This window comes from Hyperolius riggenbachi, chromosome 1 (genome assembly GCF_040937935.1).
Source record: "Hyperolius riggenbachi isolate aHypRig1 chromosome 1, aHypRig1.pri, whole genome shotgun sequence".
Taxonomy (NCBI): Eukaryota; Metazoa; Chordata; class Amphibia; order Anura; family Hyperoliidae; genus Hyperolius; species Hyperolius riggenbachi.
In genome coordinates this window covers 235838781-235865200 of record NC_090646.1, presented here as the reverse complement: position 1 = coordinate 235865200, position 26420 = coordinate 235838781, and the positions used below count along the sequence as shown (strand labels likewise).

Genomic DNA, 26420 nt, shown 5'->3' with positions numbered 1-26420 from the left:
CTCAGTCAGATTAGATGGACAGCGTTTGTGAACAGCAGTTTTCAGATCTTGCCACAGATTCTCGATTGGATTTAGATCTGGACTTTGACTGGGCCATTCTAACACAGATATGTTTTGTTTTAAACCATTCCATTGTTGCCCTGGCTTTATGTTTAGGGTCATTGTCCTGCTGGAAGGTGAACCTCCACCCCAGTCTCAAGTCTTTTGCAGTCTCCAAGAGGTTTGCTTCCAAGTTTGCCCTGTATTTGGCTCCATCCATCTTCCCATCAACTCTGACCAGCTTCCCTGTCCCTGCTGAAGAGATGCACTCCCCAAGCATGATGCTGCCACCACCATATTTGACAGTGGAGATGGTGCGTTTAGAGTGATGTGCAGTGTTAGTTTTCCGCTACACATAGCGTTTTGCATATTGGCCAAAAAGTTCCATTTTGGTCTCATCTGACCAGAGCACCTTCTTCCACATGGTTGCTGTGTCCCCCACATGGCTTGTGACAAACTGCAAATGGGACTTCTTATGCTTTCTGTTAACAATGGCTTTCTTCTTGCCACTCTTCCATAAAGGCCAACTTTGTACAGTGCATGACTAATAGTTGTCCTATGGACAGAGTCTCCCACCTGAGCTGTAGATCTCTGCAGCTCGTCCAGAGTCACCATGGGCCTCTTCACTGCATTTCTGATCAGCGCTCTCCTTGTTCGGCCTTTGAGTTTAGGTGGATGGCCTTGTCTTGGTAGGTTTACAGTTGTGCCATGCGCCTTCCATTTCTGAATGATCGCTTGAACAGTGCTCTATGGGGTGTTCAAGGCTTTGGAAATCTTTTTGTAGCCCAAGCCTGCTTTACATTTCTCAATAACCTTATCCCTGACCTGTCTTGTGTGTTCTTTGGACTTCACGGTGTTATTGCTCCCAATATTCTCTTAGACAACCTCTGAGGCCCTCACAGAGCAGCTGTATTTGTACTGGCATTAGATTACACACAGGTGCACTCTATTTAGTCATTAGCACTCATCAGGAAATGTCTATAGGCAACTGACAACTCAGATCAAAGGGGGCCGAATAATTATGCACACACCACTTTGCAGTTATTTATTTGTAAAAAATGTTTGGAATCATGTATGATTTTCGTTCCACTTCTCATGTGTACACCACTTTGTGTTGGTCTTTCATGTGGAATTCCAATAAAATTGATTCATGGTTGTGGCAGTAATATGCCAAAATGTGGAAAACTTCAAGGGGGTCGAATACTTTTGCAACCCACTGTGTGTGTGTGCGTGTGCGTATATATATATATATATATATATATATATATATATATATATATATATATATATATATATATATATTGGTAGATGTTTCACCAAAACCGTGGACAGTTTTTAAAATAAAATGGTTAACACCACAAAGTTCAAACTGAAAACAGTAGTCACACTGTCCATGCCAGCTATTCATGAGATTTGACCTTCTCCATGTGTGAGCGGGTCCTTTTGTTTTGGAGACATTTGGATCTTCAATTAAAATCTCTCATTATGCTCTACAGCTGAATGTATGCAATCACTGTTCATATCAAAGCAGCATAAGGTTCCGACACCTAGCATATTTTCTCCAGGCAAGAAAATGATGGTTCCTGTATGAGGCTCAAGCAGGCTGAATTGTGGTCAAAGAGCCCTTTTCCACTGACTGCGTTTCAATCCAAAAATCAAATTGGACACTATTTTACGGCGCTCAGGAAATCGTAGGGACACCGTGATTATCACTGTAATCATGGTGCTCCTTTTCCACAGCAGTGATCAGGAGCGGAGCGATGCCTACCTAAGCACAATCACACTGTTACCTGCAGTTTTCCAGCGATTACACTTGTTGTAGTCTACTAGAGAACACAAAAATCGCAAAGCAGGCACAGTATTATGAGATGCTCTTGCGATATAGCTATGCGATTTGAACCCCTGCCTCTCATCTACTGAAAAATGAAACTGCACCATACATAATGATGATTGGGTTAAAAATCTCATTTGCAATGTGAGCTTTTGTCCAGAAAAGGCTGCAAATCGTGATCAGAAGCATTTGTTTGCTAAGGTGATCATGTTTAGCAATGGAAATGGGCTCTAAGAGCAGTCCTGGCTGAAAAGCTACATAATGAAGCCACAGATACTAAAACACTGCAAACACTATGGTAGAGCTATTGCTACCCAAGAGTGTTTTGATTAGAACAATTTATTTGTTTGTGTCATTAGCCAAGGTAACTGCTTGAGGTGGCTATCAACACACATGGGATTACCGTATTCAGATCCAGCAATTTAAGACTATTTCATCTCTGTGGTTTTCAAAACTTTGTGTGATTGTTGTGGTTAACCTCAAATAAGCGAACAGCACAGTTATCTGTCCATACCTCCTCCATTTTGACTCATTACACCGCTTCATGCCGCATTACTCTTCTTTCCCCCATCTTCATGCCGCTCTGTCCCCGAGCTTCAGCCTATGGGGAAGAAGTACGGAAACTTGTGTTTCTACTGGAGCTGATAGTCTCACAGGCGGGGCCATGGCTCCATTATTGGGAAAATCATTGCACTCACTGAGGAGCTGATGGTCCTTCTCGGCGAGACCATGGGCTCCAGTAATATCGCAAGTTTCCATACTTTTTCCCCTTCTTGCCACTAGGGCTTACTTTTGGGTCAAGAATGCTCGAAATTCCTGCTAGGGCTATCTTTCAGAGGATGTCTTTCAGGGAAACGGTATATCTGCAGATGGGAAGATACAACAAGGTTCACAGACAGACCTAGGTCCTGACATCACGCTGTAGGAGGGGTTTCGCCACAATATCAGCCATACAGACCTCCCTGATGATCTATTCGAGAAAAAGTAAAGATTTCTCATGTGAAAGGGGGTATCAGCTACTGATTGGGATGAAGTTCAAACCTTGGTTACAGTTCCTCTTTAAATATCATCATGTTTTTGGGGTCTATAGGTACTGTACTGAGGTATCCAAATATCCTTACGTGTTTGGGGTTCTCTAGATACTCTACTGAGGCACCCAAATATTATCATGTGTATGGAATTCTATATGTTTTGTACTGAGGCACCCAAATAGCATCCTATGTGTTTGGGATTATAGGTACTGTACTAAGGTCCGGGTTTTACACAAATCACCCTTTTTCTCTTTGCAGTTTCATCAGTAGTGATTTGTGTTGCATTCACTAGCTGATATTTAATAAAATAAATACTTTTGTGTGCAGATATTTGTATAGATCTATTTTAAATACTGTGTGATTATTTTATTTATCCTGTCTTTTATTACTCTTCCTACAGAGAGGTTTCCGCTTCAGATATGTGTGTGAAGGACCATCACATGGAGGGCTGCCTGGAGCTTCCAGTGAGAAGAACAAGAAATCCTACCCACAGATCAAGGTTTGAGGGACACATTTGATACCTTAAGAATAATTTTTCCCATCCATGTCTGATATACAAAACTCTAATCTAAAGGAAACCTTAATAACTCAATTGACAGATAAAAATACAAGTAGCTGTAGGTCATATCAAGTGCATCTCCAATCAAAGAAATAAGAATATTGATTTTCCATATGGCCTGGGTAAATTCCAGTAGTCTGCTTGTATTCACATGTTTCATTAAATCCTAATACTTTCAACAGATTGCTGTATGAGTCCCAATCAGTAGCATTCTTCCTGCCTGACCAAGATTTTTCTTTCTCTAGCCACTTTTTGGAGGAGTTCACAGGCAAATCTAAACTTGCTTCTATAAGTTATCCCTTTCCTACCAACATATATTTACTTTTCATCACCTGAGAGTATTAAATACTCTAACCCCACTAAACTGTGAACAGGACTGACAAACTAGAACAAACTAGAGCTGAGTGTGTATAGAGAGGAAAGGAGTGGGAAAGAGGTGAGGACACGAAGCGTACATGAGTTTTGGTGACGTCATTCCAATACTAAATTTGAATGGCTTAAAAGCCTTTATAGATCTGTATTGTGTGTTAAACATGCTATACGTGTAGAGGAAAACGGAAGTAGAAAACTGCCCATACACTTTAACCACTTAAGGACCACAGGCTTAACCCCCCTACCAGGCCATTTTTTACTAATTAGGTCACTGCAGCTTTAAGGCCTCATTGCAGGGCTGTACAACCTAGCTCACATGTTATTTCCCTCCGTCCCCCCTTTTCTGCCCAACAGAGCTTTCTGTTGGTGGGCTCTGATCCCTGCAGGGATGTTTGTTTATTTATTTATTGATTTATCTTTATTTTTTTTTAAATAAATTTTACTATTTTTTGTTTATTTATTTATTTATTTTTTTATCCCTCCCTCCCTCCCCCCTGCCAGCCAATCAGCGTGATCGGCTGTCATAGTCAACAGCCTATAACAGCGAATTGCTCTAGTGCCTCCCAGGGGCTGTCTCGAGTACAGCGCTGCCTTAGATGGCAGCGCTGTACAGTGTAAATAGATGGTAGTTTCACCATCTAGCCGTCTCCTAGCGGCGATCGCAGCAGAGCTCCATCATTCAAGTGGAGATGCGTGCACGATCTCCTGCAAAAACCCCGCCCCAGGACTTCATGCCAATTGGCGTGGAGTGGTCCTGGGGCTGCCACTGCGTTAACGTCAGTCGCATGGTGCGGATTGCAAAGGGGCTAATACTTTAATGTCCAAGTTAGGAATCTCCTAATTTTTCCCACTCAAATATGCTGGGCTTTTTTAACCACTTGCCAACCGCACACTCATACCGTGCGGCGGCAAAGTGGTAGCTGGAGGACCAGCGACGCAGATCTGCGTCGCCAGGTGCCTCCCTAATTAATCAGGAAAGGGCGCTCGCGCGAGCTGCCGTTTCCTGTTAGATCACGGAGCGGGTCTCCGTGAATAGCCTGCGAGCCGTGATCGCGGCTCGCAGACTAAATGTACACGCAGGAGACGTATGTCTCCTTTGTTTACATTGAACGGCGCTGCTGCGCAGCAGCGCCGTAAGGCAGATCGGCGTTCCCCGGCCAATCAGCGGCCGGGGATCGCCGCCATGTGACAGAGGGCATCCTGTCACAGGCTGCACAGGACGGATAGCGTCCTGTGCAGCCCCGATCACCAGGGGGGAGAGGGAGGGGGGAATTTCGCCGCGGAGGGGGGCTTTGAGGTGCCCCCCCCCCCGCAACATGCCTGCCGACCGGAGCGATCAGACCCCCCCTGCATATCATCCCCATAGGGGATCGCTCAGCATGCCACCTGATCTGTACTGGGGGCTGCAGAGCCCACCCAGCACAGATCATAAAAAACAGCGCTGGTCCTTGAAGAGACACTGAAGCGAAAAAAAAATTATGATATTATGATTTGTATGTGTAGTACAGCTAAGAAATAAAACATTAAGATCAGATACATCAGTCTAATTTTTTCCAGAACAGGAAGAGTTAAGAAACTCCAGTTGTTATCTCTCTGCAAAAAAGCAATTAAGCTCTGCAACTTTCAAAGTCGTGGAGAGGGCTGTTATCTGACTTTTATTATCTCAAGTGTTATTGAACTACTTACTTTTACTCTGCCAGAGGAGAGGTCATTAGTTCGCAGACTGCTCTGAAAGAATCATTTTGAATGCTGAGTGTTGTGTAATCTGCACATATTATAGAATGATGCAATGTTAGAAAAAACACTATATACCTGAAAATAAAAATATGAGAATATTTTCTTTGCTACTAATATTCTAGTAATTATTCATAGTACACAACCAATTCATTATATCATATTTTTTTTTCGCTTTAGTGTCTCTTTAAGGGGGATGGGGGGGGGGGTAAAGGCTGGGTCCTCAAGTGGTTAAAAAGGCCCCTTAGTTGTGTTAAGTTTTTTTGTATTACTTTTTTTTAAATTAATGTATACAGTAAATCTTGTTTTGAATCTGAATTACACCATTTACTGGCTGACTATAAAATGCAAGCTTAAGTGTATGCTGTCAAAGATTGATGACCATTGTGTTTCTGCTGTTACTGTCACTGTGTAAGTACATGAGTTTAAATAGTTGTAAGGCCTCATTCACACCTAAAATCGCAAACGCAAGCATTTTGCGTTTTTTGTGCATTGTTCTCCCCTCCCGGCGATCCACTGCGCGCTGCGTTTCTGGTAAAAGTGCTTTTCTAAGTGCTTTTCCAGAGCGATTTTGTAATTCACTGCCTGACTCAAATCAGGAAGTGAACTCTTCGACCGGGAAAAGAATAAATGCAATGTATTTATTCTTAAAAACATGAACACAATCGCTGCACAAAGCGATTTTTGTGAGCGTTTTGCGTTTCTCCTATACCTTCCATTTTAGCAGAAACGCCCCAAAAATGGTACAGGCACCGCGCTGATATGAACCTTCTCATAGAGATTCATTGCACAAGCGTTTTATGGGCTATTTTAAAAATCCCCCCCCCCCCCCCCTTTTTTTTTTTACCACTCACAGTGTAACAATAAGTAGCTTGTTTTACTAAGCCAGTGACATTGTTTTCCATGAAGCTATAAATCACATACTATGGGCTTGATTCACGCATAGCGTTTAGCGCGCAATGAAACACGCATGAAGGTTTACACACATAAAGATTTACATGCGTGCTCCCGTGGCTACCACAGTAACGGGCGAACACCTCCGTTAGCGTGCACACGTAAATCCTTACGCATGTAACTTTCACACGCGTTTCATTGCACGCTAAACAAGTGTGCTATGCGTTAGGGTTTTTTTTTAACCTCACACCTCATTCAAATAACTGAGCGAGGCAACTGGTTAGAGTAAAAAATTTGTCAACTGCAGATATTCCGAAGGGATTGAAAGAAATCTCACAGGTATAAATTGCTAATACCGGAGTAAAAAAAAAGGACCAAAAACAGCACAAAGAAAAAATGACCCAAACTGGGGCAAACATTCAACAGATGTCCAGATCAAAGATTCTTTTCTAGCGCGCAGTACACTTACGGCAATGGGCGTGTGAGTGAGACAGGCGCGAGGAGGGGACGCGCATGTGCAGTAGTGGCGACTTAGCCGAAGTTGCCACTCTAAAGGAGCCGCCGGGAGAAGAACGGAGGGAGCCCGGAGAACACCGATGAACGTCACAACCTGCGAGGGGCTGGAGGAAGCCCCCAGATAAGTTCATTTTGGCTTTTTTTGGTCCTTCTCAGGATCTATTTAAAAGGAAATATCATATCCCTCTCACTTCAATTGTCCTTTAAATTATTCTTGGTGTTGAAAACTTTGCCCTAGTAGTTACAATGCATGTGCCCAGTAGTGATAGTCATTTCTAGGAGAACTCATGGAAAAGCAGGTGATTTGTTTGCTCAGCTGATAGATTTGTAAAGCTCGAATTTGCTGTGATCACATCATGCTTTAGCACATGATCATGACTAGCAAATCAGAGACTTAAATACTGTATCTATCACCTGACTAAACTGGTCACATGCTTCTCCATGAGTACTCCTAGACATGACCATCACTAGTGCCAAGTCTAATAAAAATGTATGGACTTCTTAGAGGGGTGAAGAGGTTTCCTTGCATGTTCTACAATAGCCATTCTTGCCAGTTTTCTCTTCATCCAGGTTTTAAGTTGTGTCAAGCAGGGTGCATTGTTTGTTACCATTTACAGTATGAGAATGGGCTTTTAAATTTTTGATTGTGAAAATTGTGTTTTTGGAGGTAATGAGGAGCAGTAACAAAAACTAGCCTGAGAAGCCTGAGATTGTAGCTACTTACTCAGGAAAATAAAAAAATGATGTTGCTTTCTCTCCCACTTCCTGTTTGGACAGGAAAGTAGGCACATTCACACAGATGGGGCATGGGACAGCAATAAAAAAAAATATCAAGAATATGAATATATATATATATATATATATATATATATATATATATATATATATATATATATATATATATATATATATATATATATATATATATATATATATATATATATATATATATATATACATACATACATACATACATACATACATATACATATATATATATATATATATATATATATATATATATATATACATACATACACTTGGAAGATGTGTGGAGGCAGTGGCGTAGCTAAAGAGCTATGGGCCCCGGTGCAAGTTTTACATGCCCCCTCCCCCCAAGCACTCCTTACATAACAAATGATGCGGCGCACCAAAACCTGCCAAGGGCAACCACAGTGTCAGAGGTGCAAGAAGGGGATGGGAAACAGCTTGTTAATGATTACCAGTATTTAGAGCATCTATAGAAGTGATGATTACCAGCACAGGACCAATAGAGAACTAATACTGTGTTTGAGGGAGGGCCCCATGAGGCCCCTCTGGCCAAAGGGCCCCGATGCAGTCGCTACCTCTGCAACCCCTATTGCTACACCACTGTGTGGAGGATGATTACACACATTCTGCTTTTATTTATTTATATTTTGGTTTTGTATACAGTATTGTAAGGAAGGGTGTCAACTTCTGCCAGCTTTTTTCTGCTTTCCCATTTCTCTATGCAAGTAGAAATTGGAGGAGTATCTTCTCGAATCAGAATGCTATCTCTGCATCTCCTTTAGTAAATAACACCTAGGCAATGTGATTTACTATAATTACTTAGGATAAATTCACGGATTGTACATAACTAGGAAACAGGTGCTCTCTAAACGTCTAAGGGCCCGTTTCCACTAGACACATTGCTATGTGGAAACCACTCCGCATCGCAACGCAAGGAAACTGTAACCAATTCACATCAATAGAGTTGTTTCCATTGACGCAAATTTACCTACGCAATCCGGCGTGATGCAACACGGGAAAAATTAGGGATAGCGTGCTGCAGTTTTCCGCAGCATGCATCCGAGTCCCCATAGCCCACAATGGTAAGCCACACGACGCTGCATCCGGTTGTACGGAAGACAACCGGAAGTACCTGGGGAGGGATGCGAGGCGATGTGGCGGCAATCGCCTCTCATCCTGAACGCTACTGGAAACGGGCCCTTAGGTTTCCATTACATGCAGGTTCTGGATGCAGAAAACTGACTCCAATGAATGCCTATGGGAAATCTGCATTGGCAAAAATCGTGTTTAGTGGAAATACTCCCATAGACATTCATTGGAGTCAGTTTTTCTGCATCCAGAATCCGCGTGTAGTGGAAACAGGCCCTTAGGTTAGCTTTACAGTTAAAGAGGAACTGTAAACAGTAAAACAGTCTCAGAGATGTCCAGTAAAAATGCCTGGGACGAACCATTTTTACTCCTGGCAGAGTAACAGTTTTTTTTTTCTTTATTCCAGTAGTTCTAACTGTTATACAGTGAAGGCTCTAACCACCGTTTTTTTTTTTTAACTGAATGATGTCATCTCTAGGCCCGAATGCATGTGTGAAGAGAAATTCAGTTAGAGAACTAGCTGAAGAACGTTAAAAGTGGTTTGTCTGCATATACAAACACAATTGAATGGTTGTTGTAAAGCAGTTTTAGTACAGTAATTGCAGCAGGGTAAATGAATGGAAAAATGGTGGTTTACTGTGATGAACAGGGAACAGAGGAGAAAGCAGAGTAAAAGCAGATCAGGTCTGTTTCTGGCGTACCTATAACATTGCCGGCGTGAGATTTGTGCACAGGGTAAAGCCGATAAATGGCTTACCCTGCTCCTGCACAAGTCCTGACGGCGTTACTAACTATTCCCCCTCCAGGCCGCCATGGATACCGGGGAATGATGTCATTCGGCTTCCAGCTATTGCTGGCAGCCGAGTTACAGTGTTTTTGCAGCGATTTGTGATCCGTCATCTCACAGCACCCAGATCACTCACTGAGCACAGCTATAGCTGCAATTCCTATTACGGCCTATGGTGGCACCAGCTGTGCCCAGATCTCCTGCGCTATTTTTATTGCGCTCACAGTTTTTGGACTGCATCAAGTTTCAGCCTAGAGGGTGGAGCATAGAAAGTTTCTGTTTCAATGCTCCCCACTGAATCTGCAAAAAGCAAATACCTGCCCCATCTAATGCTTGGGAATACACGGTTCGTACCGCTTGATTGAGCCATTTAGATGGCTCGATTGATTATTTCCAACATGTTCGATCACCCGATCGATTCCATGCTCGATACCGCGGGCAGGACAATGGAAAAAGATAAGGAAAATGAGCAGAAGATAAGAGAATCGCCTGCGGGGTCGAGCGGGGAATCGACCGGGTGGCATAATCGAGCCGAGGAAACACACCGTGTATCCCCAGCATTATGCCTGGTACACACCATGCAATTTTCTGTCTGATAGACGGGTTGAATTGATTATTTCCAACAGGTCCAATCTGATTTTCGATTGTTTTTCTAATTGATTTTCTGATCACTTCTATACAAAATCGATTAAAAAACAGACGAACCAGTTGGAAACAATCGATTCAACCAGTTTATCTGACAGGAAATTGCATGGTGTGTACCAGGCTTTAGACAGTTCGAAAACTGTTTACTAGCATGGTGTGCTAGAAAATGTTACCATGTCAGAAGTGGTTTTGTTTGTTTGTTTATATCTCTGTTTTTAGGGCACTTTTTTGGGCAAAATTGGCATGTTAAGCCTTGGCGGATTTTTATGTTACAATAAGTGTGAACTGCAATGGAGACTGGTCATAGACTTTATAACAAAGCCTGCATGCAGCCAGTTAGAACAACATGATCAGTTACAACGCAGTACTGTTAACAGGCACATAGGATTGTATTGGCAAATTACAATAACATGATCAGTTACAACACAGTACTGTAAACAGCCCCTTAGAATTATATGGGCAGTGAGCAGATATGCAACACAACTGAGCACTGACAGCATTTTAGCATTTTAACCCTTGGTGGATTTAGGTAGGTAGTTTTTATTGCATTTTTGGCCATAATAGCAATACCTAATTTGGCATGGTAGCCCTTGTTGGATAAAGGCTGGAGTATGACGACATAGCCTAGCTTATGCCCCTACCCGCTTCATTCGCCCCCTCATCTTAAAGGGAATGTCCGAGCAAATTGAAAAAAAAAAGTCTACTTACCCGGGGACTTCCTCCAGCCCTTTGCAGCCGACATGTCCCACACCGCAGATCCACTCTCAGCCGCTGGCTCCCGGTCCCCTCTGCTGCAGAGGCCAACCTTGCGAGATCATCCTCTACTGCGCCTGCATGAGCGCCGCTGTCAAACAAGTCCACGTTATCTGGTGTGTACTGCGCAGAGGCAATAGTTCTGCAAGGGACATGTCAGCTGCAAGGGGCTGGAGGAAGCCCCGGGTAAGTAGATTTTTTTTTTCAATTTGCTCAGATATTCCCTTTAAGGCCTGGTTCATACCAGGGCTGTGGAGTCGAAGTCAGTGGTTTCAATAAAGTGAGGAGTTGGAGTCTAAATCGGATGATTTTGAAACCAAATCCATAGCTTTTGTAAAAATTAGGCTAAGGAGTCGGAGGAATTTTGGGTACCTGGATTCGGAGTCTGTGGTTTGATAAAATAAGTCATCGGAAGATTTTTGTACCGACTCCACAACCCTGGTACAGTAAAACAAAAAGTCAGTTTAGCAGACCATAAACGAATGGATCCCAGTGTTCTCCCCAGAATTTTTTTCCAGCCGGGTGGCATGAAAAAGTAGCCGGGTGGGTTGCAACCAGGGGAAAGCAGGGCCGGCAACTCTGCTTACAGCATAGGACATCCCTGTACCTCCTATCACGTCCTCTGCAACCCCTATCACATCACATTCATCCCTGCACCCCCTATCACGTCCCATGCATTACTGCACTCCCTATCACCATGCGTTCCTTCGCCTCCATTACTCTCACCTAATACTTTACTGCAGCTCCACCTATCTCCCAATAGACAACTCAAACAATACTATTACCTTATAACATAGGTTATTGCACTCAGACACATTTCATACAATACTGTACCACTATCACATTCCACATATTACTGCACTTCAGTATGCTCCCTTACATCACCCGCCACACTCCACATGATTGCACCGACCTACAGCTTATTAGTGATCACATCCCATCACCCTTCTTACAGCACATACATTGCAGCATTACTACAACCATTTTATTTATAAATACACAAGCATTCTATGATTATTACACCCTGCAGTATAGGGTACCCCTCTGCCCTGATCCAGTATGCTTGCACTTTAACACCGCTTCCTCCCCTTAACCATACCGCCCAACTTTTTGAGATGAGGAAGAGGGACACTTAAGCCATGCCCCTGCCACACCCCCATCACAACCCTATTCATGCATACCATAAAGATTTCATAAGAAAAATATGTTGTTTTATAATTCAAACCACCCTGGTCCTTTTCATCCTGGTTCATTTTCCTTCATGGTAACATTTTACTATTAGTGATATATCAATTTAAAGGATGGGAATAAAATTTACAGTCAAACACATTTTTAGTGGAGAGAGATATATATAGATAGATAGATAAATATATTTACATAGAAAGAGGGACGAATGAGGAGGAGAGAGGGACAGGGCTCCCAAAGAGGCACAGGTGGGAGCTATGTCTTAACATTTCCCAATGTCACCCCCTCCCCCTGCTCACCCCATTGGCAGCCGCGAGGATGAGCTGAATGGCCTCCTTGAAGTAGTAGTGCTTGTCCACAGCACCCTGTCCTGCCGCTCTGCTGGAACACTGTGACCCACTTCCTCAGCCCGCTGGTGCCCGGCTTCTGATCGCAATACGGCGTCACGCTGAGTGTCTTCACAGCCATGATGGCTGCGAGGAGTATACACGTGCTGCAGGCAGCCCAGGGGAGCCACTGGCCAGGCCACTGTACGGACGGGAGGGTGGGTGAGAGTACTGGAGGGGACCGGAGGATGTGCTCCCTAGTTCCGGTTGCGCTTCCTGCCTGTAGAGTTCTGTTTCGATCTTCAGATCGCTGCCGCAGGGATATGGGAGAGAAGTGATGTGCTGCTGCAGTAATGCGCTATAATGATGCAGCGCAGCCGGAACTAGGGAGCACATCCTCCGGTCCCCTCCAGTACTCTCACCCACCCTCCCGTCCGTACAGTGGCCTGGCCAGTGGCTCCCCTGGGCTGCCTGCAGCACGTGTATACTCCTCGCAGCCATCATGGCTGTGAAGACACTCAGCGTGACGCCGTACTGCGATCAGAAGCCGGGCATCAGCGGGCTGAGGAAGTGGGTCACAACGTTCCAGCAGAGCGGCAAGACGGTGCCGTGGACAAGCGCTACTACTTCAAGGAGGCTGCCGCTGCTCTTAAGATATGACAACTCTACAGGCGCCAGGAGGGCAGCGCAGCCGGAACTAGGGATTGCAATTCAGAGGGAGACCCGCTCTATGCGAGCAGACAGCAGCGCACATGAGCATGTGATGCGGGCGGGCCTTGGAGCACCCGGGCGGGGTTTCAAAACAGCCGGGCGGCCCGCCCACTTAATAGGTCCTGGGGAGAACACTGGATCCTAAGGGCCGGTTCACACTTGAGTGGATGCAGAATGGAAACAGTAAGCGCATCCGGGAGGTGAATGGGTACCTTCTGTTCTGCATCCACATGCAACAAATATACCAGAAGTTGTAGTTTTTGGTTTCATGACTTATAGATTTATCAGGTCCAATATTTTTACTGCAGGCTATGTTGTGTTAGTTAGGCTCCTTGCACACGTTATGCAATGCGACACACAATATCATGGCATCCCAATGTGATGTCATGATATTCCAAGGGGGCTAGCACACTGTGTACATTGCCATGCCTTGGGTTGTCTGTATAACGCACTGCTTTAGTGACAGTGAAGCATAAACATACCTTTAGTTATACTGTGTGCATTGCAACGCATCATGGCCCACATGCAATTCACTTTTTCTCCCGAGTTTTTACCTAGGTGATATTTTTACAACTTGTCATAAAATGCTATTTATCTCACCAGCCAGTAATCAAATACTCAAAATAAATTTGATAGTACCTTTTCACAAACTTTTGGGAACTTTTTCAATTGTAAAGTTATGAAAATGTATTTTAAAGAGAAGATAAAAATGTTCTCCTAGGAGATAACACAGGTGAAAAAGTTAATTGCATGGGGACCCATATGTCTAAGTTGTGATGTAACTTTTTGTACTCTATCATAATGCAACATACATAGGGTTTGATTCACTAAACCTTGATAATTCATATCACGCCCGAGCTGTTTTTGCGCACGTTTTCATGTTTCTGCACGTAACTGCGAATTTCCTTGAGCAAATGCGCATGGAAATTTGCGATTGCACGTGGAAACACGTGCAAAAATGCTAGATAGGAGTTATCACGGTTTAGAGAATCAAGCCCTTAGTGTGCAAGGAGCCTTATGCTACGTACACACTTGAGATAAAAGTCCTTGGAAAAGGCAAGATCACAGACCAATTTTACCCCCTACGCAAAGATGCTGTACGCATGCAACAGATCAGTATCTGTAAAAGATCAGTTCCTGCAAAATGCATTCATAGTCTGATATCTGCAGATCTCATACACACCTTGTTTAACGGACAATCATCTGCACATCAGATCTTTTGCAGATACTGATCTTTTGAATGTGTGCAGCATCTTGCAAAGATTTCTATCTGATGGGGAGTTCAGCTCAATAGAATAGACTGTGTAGAGTATGGCTCTCATACTACATGGAATGGGGTAAAATTGGTCAGTGATCTTGCCTTTTCCAAAGACTTTTATCTCAAGTGTGTACTTAGCATTAGCCGGGGGTGAGGGTAATGGAAAATTTGGGCTCCAGCTAGCGCCGGAATTTTTTTCGTGCCGTCATAGGCACCCACTGAAATACCGGCATTGCGGGGAAATTTGGGCACCCGCGGTGCCTGATATTGTTTATCAGGTGCCCAAATTTACCTGCAATGCCAGTATTACAATGGGTGCCTATGGTGGTGCCTGAAATATTGCATTTTTGTTGCAGCGATTGGCGGTGGGGGTTAAAGGCAACCAAAGACAAACGATTCAGAATAAAATATACATGCCTGGGGCTTCCAGCAGCCCCCTCCAACCTGATTGCTCCAATGCCATCCTCTTCTCCCTCTCCATTCACCAGCAATTGGCCACTGAAAGTCCTCCAGTCCGGGGCCAACTTCACATGCGCGACCCAGCCGTACGCACGCTCCTGCCTTGGTCACGTAGCATGGAGCATTTTGTGCCTGCACAGGCGCAGAACACTCCCAGCACAGGGGAGCGCACCTGGCCGGACTGCTTATGTGCCGATTGGCCCGGACTAGAGGATTTTCCGCGGCCAGTTGCATGTGAACGGAGAGGTAGAAGAGGACAGCATGAGCGTGATCAGGCTGGAGGGGGCTGCTGGAAGCCCCAGGTATACATATTTTATAGCAGTGGCCCCAACTCTGTTAGCCGTGGGGTGGGTGGTTAAAGGGAAGATCCGCGCTGCTAAAAAAAAAAAAACTGCACTCACCCCCCGCCGTGGAGCGCACAGAAGCCGACCTGGAAGCCGACCTGGCGAGGTCGGCTTCTTCATCGCTGGATGCCCGGAGGGAGAGGAGCTGCTCCGAGGGCACCGATCGACTGCTAATACCTGGAAAAAGCCCCAGGTGAGTGCAGTGTTTTTTTTTTTTTTAGCAGCGTGAACCTTCCCTTTAAGCTTAGACATCGGTAGTCGGAGGGTTTAGTGTGAGAAAATGGTTATGTTTAGCTACAATAAAATATCGTATGTATTTCCGATATTTTACTATAATCATTTTAACTGTAATAGTAGAATATCGGTAAATTTACTAATATTCTACTATAAGGTTTTATGGCGCCATTTTAGCATGTACGCTGTGGAAGGTAGCGGTCTCAAAACAGGATAAAGCAGAGCATTGAGCTTATTTTAATGTGAAACCTCCGAAGTGGAGGTGAACTTTACCTAAATAAAGGAGTCCGACTCATCCAGTCTAGAACATATATAGCATAAATATAGAATACAGTATATATATATAATAATCTAGCAATATGTATTTTGCGTGTGAAGCAGTCTGTTATTGAGTCATAACGTAGCTCCTATTTACCTGTCATTACAGCAAAGCACTGTATGCCTGCTATAGTATACTCACAAACTCTGCAGGGTGATAGGGTCACTGCCAGGGGTCCATCTGAAAATGGCGCAGGTAGAAAAATGGTGCACCGTTCTGCCGATAAATGTATCATAACAACGCTATTTACCGTTTTAATGTAAATACAATAAAACGGTAAATTTCGTTTTATGCTACAGATTGCAGAGCGGTGCGCCATGAAAAACATGCAGAGGGCTGGGGTCAGTAGTATAGGCAGCGGGGCTGCTAGTGTAGGCAGCGGGGCTGGGGGAGAGATGCAGCGGGACACTAGAGGGCATAGGCAGCGGATGTATGCAGAGGCATACGTTACCTTGTCCTGGGCCCGCGATCGCTCCTTCCCTCCGCTCCTTCCATTCATTTGCTGTAGTCCTGTAGCCGGCCAATCACCATGCGGAGACTGAAGCCACATGGTGATTGGCCGGCTGCAGGACTACAGTAAACGAATGGAAGAAGTGAAGGAGCGGAGGGAAGGAGCGATCGGCGGCCCAGGACAAGGTAACGTATGCCTCTGCACATCCTCCCCCGATGCCTATGCCCTCCAGTGTCCCGCTGCCTCTCTCCTCCCCTGACCCCCACTGCATCTTTGAACACTTATAACGCTATTTAGCGTTATAAGTGTAGGGCACACCGCCTGCGCCATTTTTTAACACTTATAACGCTAAATAGCGTTATATAATGTAAGTCTATGGGGCGCCTTTTTTTTATCCCCCTAGCGCTGTGCGCTATTTTTAATTGACCCGCACTGCCAGGCTGTGTCTGCTCACTCTCCTAATTTTGTTTCTCCCTTTTCTGCTCTGACTACCCATATTAACCTGGAGAAACAGTCAGTGTACAGCAGGAGGAGGGGGGAGGGGTGCAGAACGAGGCAATCTTTGTGGAGGGACATGCTAACAAATCAAACACAAAAGAAAAATGATTGCAAAGGGGTAATAAACAGGAGAGGGAAAATACAAGCCTGATGTGTGGAGAAATGCTGTTTTTCAGCGTTGTTAGCCCTCACTCCCCATCCCTCCCCTCCTCATTACAGACCTGATGGCCTTTAACTTTTTTCCTCAGACCTGCAGATAAGCAGCGTGCGTCTTCACACTGTGACAAGTCCTCTTGTCAGCACACTTTTCCTGCAGCCCTGTAGCTCTGCCTGCCTGAACATCACATGAGTTCACCGGACCTGCAGGCAGACTGGGGGCAGAGACACTACTGACACAGGGCTGCAGGAGGAGTGTCTGACCAAAGGACTTTGCTGTGACAGAGTAAACACACTGATCTCTGCAAAGTAACTGAGTGCCAGCAAAACGTCAGGGGCACATAGGAAGATCACAGCTGGGGCTGCAGGAACCACTTCTCCCTCAGTGCCTCGTGCACATGTCCTGCCTTGATGACGGGAGGACAACAGTTTTTTTTTATCCCCCTAACTGCAGGAAAGCTTTTAGTGACATCACTACCCAGAAGGCAGTGCGCACAAGGCTAATTAACAGTCATCCGCGGAGGTAACTTTTGAGGGGGCGTGGCCTAGCCATTAAAGGTGACATACCAGCAAAATTATGTATTTATATCAGAAAATACTGGGTTTTCCCCCATAAAGTGGGTATAGGCTAACTGATGGCAAGGAGATGGGTTTGAGCTTACAGTTCCTCTTTAAGTAAAAGTGGTTAGTTTAGATCTATTTTTGTCGCATTTCCCCTTTTGGTTACTACACAGTTTCATACACATGATAAAATATCAACTGAACTGTCAGCCAGTTGTGCTGCTAAACATCAATGTACAGTATTTGAATTGTCTTGGCAAGAGAAAGATGAGTGATCAAACTGATGCTTTTATTTACTTAAGGTGTACCCGAGGCGATATGTGACATGTTGAGATAAACGAGCGTATGTATAGAACAAAACATACCAATAACCAGGTTGTTTTACTTGTTTTATTTTGCTGCCTGAAAGAGCTAATTTCTAGGCATGGAGGTTACAGCTTTTGTCTTGTCCGTTCGGAATATAGTAAACATCACTGATAAGCAAATTACAGCCATAAAAGATTTCCTGGCAGAATACAACTTCTGAGGACAGGGAGAGATAAAAATACATGAACTATTGACCTTTTTCTAACTCTGGGACACTTATTAGGCTGCCACTGAATAGAGACAGTAAAACATTCAACCTACTTTGTAAATGTTTAAATATAAAAGCAAACCATGGGATACCTAAAAAAAAAAAAAAAAAAAAAAAAAAAAAAAAAAGCGTTTTTGGGAGTAGGAGGATACTTTAAGGACCTAGCATACAAAAAAAAAATTGTATATACAAGATCTGCCAGTGCCAGTCATCCTTGCTTGTGCAGTGTGTACACTGGTGAGTATAGGCTTTAAGTGTTTACTAAAGATAAACCCCCCCCCCCCCCCGCCCCTGCCACCATTGTTAGGTAGTCACAGTCACAGAATCCTTTATGTGTGTGTATGTCCCCACCAGCATAGCAAATGTTCAGAATCCTTTTCCCCCATCATGTTATGCATCTCCTTCTCCCCATCTGAACATAATTAGGCAGCACATGGTAGGCATCAAATTCAAACAGCCGGCTGCTAGGTATCAGATTTTGACAGCCGCAGGTACACGGCAGGTAGAAAAGTGACCGCAATCTACTCATGAGGTGGTCATGATTTACTGGTAGATCTCAATCTTTATACTGGTAGATTGCGATCTATCTTTTGGGCACCCCTATCCTAGAATATACAGGGGTTGGACAAAATAATGGAAACACCTTGAAAATCAACAAAATATATTTTAATATGGTGTAGGTCCACCTTTTGCTGCAATTTCAATTCTCGGAGGTATTGATTCATACAAATTGTGAATTGTTTCCAAAGGAATTTTAGCCCGTTCTTCAGTTAAAACACCCTCCAGTTCTTTTAGAGACGATGGCGGCGGAAATAGCCTTCTTACTTGAATCTCTAATAATGACCATAAATGCTTAATAATGTTGAGGTCTGGGGATTGTGGTGGCCAGATGAGATGCTCAACTTCATTATAATGTTCCTCGTGCCATTCTTTAACAATTCTAGCTATATGAATTGGGGCATTATCTTCTTGAACGATGGCATTCCCCTCCGGAAACAGTTCTTGAACCATAGGATGACCTTGGTCGCCCAAAATTTCTAAACAGTCTCAGCTGTTAATTCTTCCATGAAGGGAAATCATTGGCCCGGCGGATTTCAAAGAAATAGCACCCCAGATCATCACAGAACCCCCACCATGTTTTACGGTTGTGAGAATGCAGTCTGGATGAAATGCTGCTTTCGGCTGCCTCCAAACGTAGGAGCCTCGGCTGGAGGCCGGAAATAAGGTAAACTATGATTTGTCAGAGAAAATCAGATTTTTCCACTGCTCGAGGGACCAATTCTGGTGGTTTCTACACCACTCTAAACGCTTTGAAACATTTGTCTTTGAGAGCAGAGGTTTTCTAATTGCAGTACTTCTGTGCAATCCACATTTGTGCAGCTCCTGACGAACAGTTTTTGTGGAAACTGGGTTCTGTAGGTGTTCAGCTCTGCAGTGATTTTAGGAGTCGTGGTCTTGCAAGCTTTTCTAACAATTCGATTTAGAGTCGGGCGGTCTCTCTCAGACAACTTTGACTTTCAGCCATAACTGTGCTTTGCTGAGGACGTTTTTCCTTCTCTTTCAAAGGCAGTCATTACTTTTGAGACAGTACCTCTTGAAATGCCAAGCATTCGGGCAGTTTCTGTCACAGTAGCGCCTGCCATAGGAGCACCAACAATTTGGCCTCTTTGAAAGTCGCCATTTTTATGAATTTTAACCAACTTTGGTTTAAATATCTGTGAAAAACAATTATTTTAATTAAACATGTCAAATAAAAAAAAAAGAAACAAAAAAAATTGAACATGTCAAGATTTGATTGCTTAAAACATGTTCAAAGATTATGATGGCAAAAAGTTAGGCGTTGCCATTATTTTGTCCAACCCCTGTAGTTTTTCATCTTCTGTTTAAAATAACTTTTCAGCACTCAGTAATTTTTTGCCTGCTTTTTGGTACTTTTTCAATTGCAGACAGAAATATTCTGTATTTTCTTGCTTACTGGTGGCTTAAAATGCATTTTATTGATAAAGTATGAAAATATCACTTAGGAAAAAACTTAGAAGATAAAGCAGACTTGTGAGCAGTGTTAGCTTTATGTCTTTTAAAAGTCAGGCAAACATCTAGAACTGCTATTTATAGCTCACTTGTAGCATACTCATTTTACAGAGCGATGTAAACTAACTTGCTAACAGTGTAAAGGTAGCCATACACTGGTCGATTTGCCATCAGATTCGACCAATAGATAGATCCCTCTCTGATCGAATCTGATCAGAGAGGGATCGTATGGCTACCTTTACTGCAAACAGATTGTGAACCGATTTCAGCCTGATACCGTTCACAACCTGTTGTGGTGGTGGTGCTTCTGCTGCCGCTTCCCCCCCCCCCCTGCCCCCGCTTCCCCCCCCCCTCCCCCTCATACATTACCTGCTCCGCCGGCGCGACTGCCCCCGGTCACCGCTGCTCCGTCTCCGCTCTGGTCTCCAGGTCCGCATGCTTTACTTCTTCCTGCCTGGCAGGAAGTTTAAACAGTAGAGCGCCCTCTACTGTTTAAACTTCCTGCCGGGCAGGAGGAAGTGAAGCATGCCGGACCCGGAGACCAGAGCGGAGACGGAGCAGCGGTGACCGGGGGCAGTCGCGCCGGCGGAGCAGGTAATGTATGCGGGCTCTATTGCGTCGGTCGTCGGGCACTCGAACGCCGCTAGCGACGCGCTCCTTACCCGCGGGCGATCGGTAATTTTCCGCATGGAGCGATCGACGGGATCGGACGAAATGGATCGAAATTCGCCGTGTAGCGGGAACGATGTGACAGCAGATTCGATCCCAGTGATCAAATCTGCTGTCGATCTGGCGGGAATCGGCCTAGTGTATGGCCAGCTTAAGGCTTTTTTGACCTTCATTAGTGCAAGGTTGATATGGCTTTGTGAAAGGACTTGTGAGAAGTGTTAGCTTAATTATCTTCTAGTGCTGTAAAGCTATGTACACAGACTAGACAAAACTTGGCCTGGGCAGCCAATAAGGACAGCCTCAGGCAAGAATCTAGCATGTGTACGAAAGCCCCCCAAAGCCTAAAGATCTGGTATGGTGGATGTTTAGCAATGTCTGACCCCTGAGTTACCACCTAGCGCATTGTTCTCCCACTCATCCTGCCTACCGGAAGCCGCTCCCATTGTGCGTCATGCAGGGGCGCCCCTGGCCATTTTGTCACTCCAGGCGAGAAAGTTTGTGGCGCCCCCCCCCCCCCCCGCATTGCTCCCCCCTTCCGGTATTTCATGCAATTTGTAAAAAAAAGTTATAAACGGGGCAATTATGTTTATTATATATTACCAACTATAATGCATCCTTTTTGATATAAAGAGTGTGCCATATGATTCATGCTGCCACCGTTCCCTAAGATAAAATCAGCAGATAGCATGGCCACTTCAGAACACGTTCAGATATATAATAGCACAAATAACAATGTCAGGTATCTACAAATCAAATGCAGATAACACGTCCTCCACAGATCAAATGCACATAACACGTCGTCCCCCATAGATCAAATGCAGATATGCCCCCCATAGATCAAATGCACATAACACATCCCCCACAGACCAAATCCAGATATGTCCCCCATAGATCAAATGCACATAACACATCCCCCACAGACCAAATCCAGATATGTCCCCCATAGATCGAAATGCACATAACACGTCACGCACAGACCAAATCCAGATATGATTCCCATAGATCAAATGCACATAACTCGTCCCCCACAGATCAAATACAGATATGTCCCCCATAGATCAAATGCACATAACACATCCCCCACAAACCAAATCCAGATATGTCCCCCATAGATCGAAATGCACATAACACGTCCCCCACAGACCAAATCCAGATATGATTCCCATAGATCAAATGCACATAACTCGTCCCCCACAGATCAAATACAAATATGTCCCCCATAGATCAAATGCACATAACACGTCCCTCACAGATCAAATGCAGATATGTCCCCCATAGATCAAATGCTGCAGAAGATTTCAGTGCTATATAAATACATAATAATAATATGGTAGGACATTGCGGAGAGGTCACTGGGTGCTGTTTGGGGGAGAATGGGCAGGAAAGATCATTGGGTGCTGCTGGGGGGCTCAAGAGAGGTCACTGGGTGCTGGTGGTGGTTGGGAAGAGAACACTGGGTGCTGCTGGGGTTGGGGTCAGGAGAGGTAACTGGGTGCTGCTGGAGGTCAGGAGAGGACACTGGGTGTTGATTGGGGGTCAGGAGAGGTCATTGAGTGCTGCTGGGGGTCACTGAATGCTGCTGAGGGGGTCAGATGAGGTTACTGGGTGCTACTGGGGAAGGGGAGGGTGATCAGGAGAGGTCACTGGGTGCTGCTGGTGGTTGGGAAGAGAACACTGGGTGCAGCTGGGGTTGGGGTCAGGAGAGGTAACTGGGTGCTTCTGGGGGTCAGGAGAGGTCACTGAGTGCTGGTGGGGATCACTGAATGCTGCTGAGGGGGTCAGATAAGGTTACTGGGTGCTACTGGGGAAGGGGAGGGGTGATCAGGAGAGGTCACAGGGTGCTGGTGGTGATTGGGAAGAGAACACTGGGTGCTGCTGGGGTTGGGGTCAGGAGAGGTAGCTGGGTACTGCTGGGGGTCAGGAGAGGACACTGGGTGTAGACTGGGGGTCAGGAGAGGTCACTGAGTGCTGCTGGGGGTCACTGAGTGCTGCTGAGGGGGTCAGATGATGTTAATGGGTGCTACTGGGGAAGTGGTGATCAGGAGAGGTCACTGGGTGCTGCTGGGGGGGGATCAGGAGAGGTCATCATTAGGTACTGCTGGGGGGGCAGGGCAGGAGTCAGGAGAGGTCACTGGGTGCTGTTGGGGCTCAGAAGAAGTCACGTGGGGGGGGGGGGGGTCAGGAGAGGTCACTGGGTGATGCTGGCTTGGGGTGGTTCTGGTGGTGAGGAGAAGTCATGGTCCTGCTGATGGAGTGGAGGCACCATCTTACCTGCTCGCAGAGTCCCAGTCTTTCATTCATTACAGCCACAACTAGAATTCCTGTCACGGCCATGGTCGGGTGGGGGCGGAGCTTCAATTCGGTGGGGGCGGAGCTTCAATTCGGTGGGGGCGGAGCTTCCCGCGGCCGGGGTTTCACCTGCATACAACCGAAAATCCTGGAACCAGGCCAATATCTCCTCCCCTTCCCTCAATGTGAGTCGCAGCATGACCGGGGAAGCCTATGGTAGGGGATTCAGCAGTGACAGTCTCTTCCCTCCTTCGTCACGCTGGAGTCACGCTGCGAGGGGGGCGGGGCTCCTTTAGCTAAACATGCTTCCCACATTGGCTCTCCTCCTTCTGTTGAACGGCACACCCCCTCCCCTGCTCTCTTCCTAGCACAGTGGCGGCAGAGAGATAACTTGCCCGCAGCTTTAAAGGGGCCATGTAGCGGGTAATTTTAATGACACAGAGCGCGCCCTGTGCATTGTGGGGGCGCTTCAGGCAGTTGCCTGGAATGCCAGTGGCTAGAGGCGCCCCTGGCGCCATGCATCGTCCTTTCTCACCTCTCCTGGAGGCTAGCGAAGCATCTGCACAGCCTCTCGATTGATCAAGTACCAGTCCCTTCAGGCATCAATCCTTGTACCTTTGATCGTGTGGCTTTACAGGCTCGTTATTTCTCGACGCATTCATGTAGGTGATTGGCAAGCTAGCTAAAGAGAATTATGTGCAGCTAATTTCTCTGAAGGTTTGTAAAAATTACAAATGTTATGCACACAGAATGCCTAATACAATGAACCTTCATGGAGATGTCTTTCAAGGTTTTAGCCATTTTTTTGTACCTAGCTGTTCAAAGCAGCACCTGCTTAAAGTTTACACTCTTTCTAAAGAGGTGTACATGTCCAATTTGGAATTGGCAATACGTGGCAAATTTCACCACTTTCATGTAGCAGGAGGGGAAATAGATTTTGAATACTATAAACAGATTGTGTAGTTAAGCTCTCATACTACATGAAAGTGGTAAAATTGGCCAGTCAAAATTGGATGTAGGTACACAAAATTGGGCTGCGTACACACATAGGAGGCATGCCTCCCAGTGGGGATTGGGATCCGATATGTCAGGTGACATTGCAAGGTCAAGGCTGTACCGATGTGTGGCTAGGCTTTTCTATTACTATGCAGGGGGTGGAGGGTTGACAAAGCTGTGTGGGATGGGAGAGAGGAGAACCAAGCTCTGGGCCAGCGCTCAGCTGAATCGATTAGCCAGGCTGATCGCTGGCCGAGACGTCTGAGGGCATCAGGGTCACACTAGATTCTCGGCCACCTTGGCTGAGTTTCATCTAGCGCATGTATCAGGCTTTAGCTGTTTCACCGATATTTCCTCCATAACGCCACACATTTTTACTGACAAAATGAAGATTTCTCTATATAAATCTTGCATCGAGCTGGTCATATTTTATTTCCAAGTGTGTTTAAAGGACAAATACTGAGGTGTATTTTGAGAATTTACACCATTTTTACGTGTTATATTTACCGAACAGTATTTTTGATGTGGGATTCTTGTTGCTTATTTTTATTAGTATTTTCATACCTATTATTTTTATTTCACACAGTGCTGTACAGTGCACGCAGTTCGGGGCTGAGTTCTGTACAGACATGTCACTAACCCAGAGGCTAGTGATGCATTCTATTTCTATGGAGGAGCACTTTTAATAGGGAAGTGATATGGTTGTCATAATGGAGGGAGGGTTGTTTCGGAGACTCTCCATAGCCACATCATTTTAGTAATTGACCTGTGAGAGTTTGCAGCAGATACGTATGAAAATCTATTCTAAAAGCAAACCATTATTGTGGTTTTATTTTAATGCATTATTTTGAGTGCATTTACCTATCAATGAATTAAACTATAGCCACCCGTCTATTTATGTGATGTGGGAGACAGCTGAAGCTACCAGAGGGAACCCAGTATGTACACAGAAAAAAACATACTGTTTATAAAGCTGTAAAATGGGTGGTTTCCCAAAGTCTTGGTGATGCATATCACAGTTTTTTGTTTGCCATATTCATTAAAGTGTCTAAGGTGAAAATTCCCCAATTTTTGCTGTTCGGCACTTTTCATTCATTGTGAGATGATTACCGTTTCATGTATGATTCTGGAGATGGCCAAAACCTGATGCATGCAAAAACAAAAAGGAAAAAAACTTTATTTTTGCTCCAATCAGATTTTCATATTCTAGTAAATTACAGGAAATATGTAACCTAATCGAATTGATAGTTTGGGATTACAAGTCGTCTCCTTTTTTTTTTTTTTTTTTTTTGATTCTGGCAAATTTGAAATCCATTGTTCTGAGACTTTTTTTTTCTTTATTTAATCTGTGTGACTCAGTACAGTATAAGCATCGTGAGATGCAAATTAAGATAATTATGCACTGTAAACCTAAAGCACATTCCCCTTAAAGAGACTCCGTAACAAAAATTGCATCCTGTTTTTTATCATCCTACAAGTTCAAAAAGCTATTCTAATGTGTTCTGGCTTACTGCAGCACTTTATACTATCACTGTCTCTGTAATAAATCAATGTATCTTTCCCCTGTCAGACTTGTCGGCCTGTGTCTGGAAGGCTGCCAAGTTCTTCAGTGTTGTGGTTCTGCTATGAACTCCCCCTTCCAGGCCCCTCTATGCACACTGCCTGTGTGTTATTTAGGATTAGACAAATCAAAAAGACCGCACTCACGTCAGTGGGTAAGCTGGTGCCGGGCTCCCAGGCCATCACATCCAATCATCATGAAGGAGTCCGCACACAGACTAATCGGAGCAATCACCATAAATTTATTGTCCCATCACATGTATAGATACAAGAGTCTGACCTGCGTAGGCCGACGATCGTTTCGGGGCCACTCAGGGTCCCCTTTATCAAGGCGGGTAGCAGAAAAGACATATAAAGGGGACCCTGAGTGGCCCCGAAACGATCGTCGGCCTACGCAGGTCAGACTCTTGTATCAATACATGTGATGGGACAATAAATTTATGGTGATTGCTCCGATTAGTCTGTGTGCGGACTCCTTCATGATGATTATTTAGGATTAGAGCAGCTTCTCTCTTCTCTCTTATCTTTTACAAGCTGGATAAATCGTCCTCTGAGCTGGCTGGGCTTTCACATACTGAAGAATTACAGACAAGGGCAAAGCTGTTTGCAGGAAGAAACGAGCAGCCTGAAACTTCAGTGCATGAGAACAGGGGGAAAGAAACACACAAATGATCTCTTGAGATTCAAAAGGAAGGCTGTATACAGCCTGCTTGTGTATGGATGTATTTTCTATGTGTGGACATACTGTACATCAACCTACTTCCTGTTTTGGTGGCCA

General features: G+C 44.8%; 1 protein-coding gene across 5 annotated transcripts in view; it reads left to right on the top strand.

The window, feature by feature from the left end:
• The window catches only part of NFKB1 (nuclear factor kappa B subunit 1), a 188573-nt gene that overhangs the window by 61746 nt on the left and 100407 nt on the right, over nt 1-26420 (top strand). For all 5 annotated transcript variants that reach the window (XM_068231566.1, XM_068231574.1, XM_068231591.1 and 2 more), the window contains one exon: nt 3302-3400. In XM_068231566.1, the coding sequence (XP_068087667.1) occupies nt 3302-3400 (99 nt within the window). The remainder of the gene's footprint in view (nt 1-3301; nt 3401-26420) is intronic.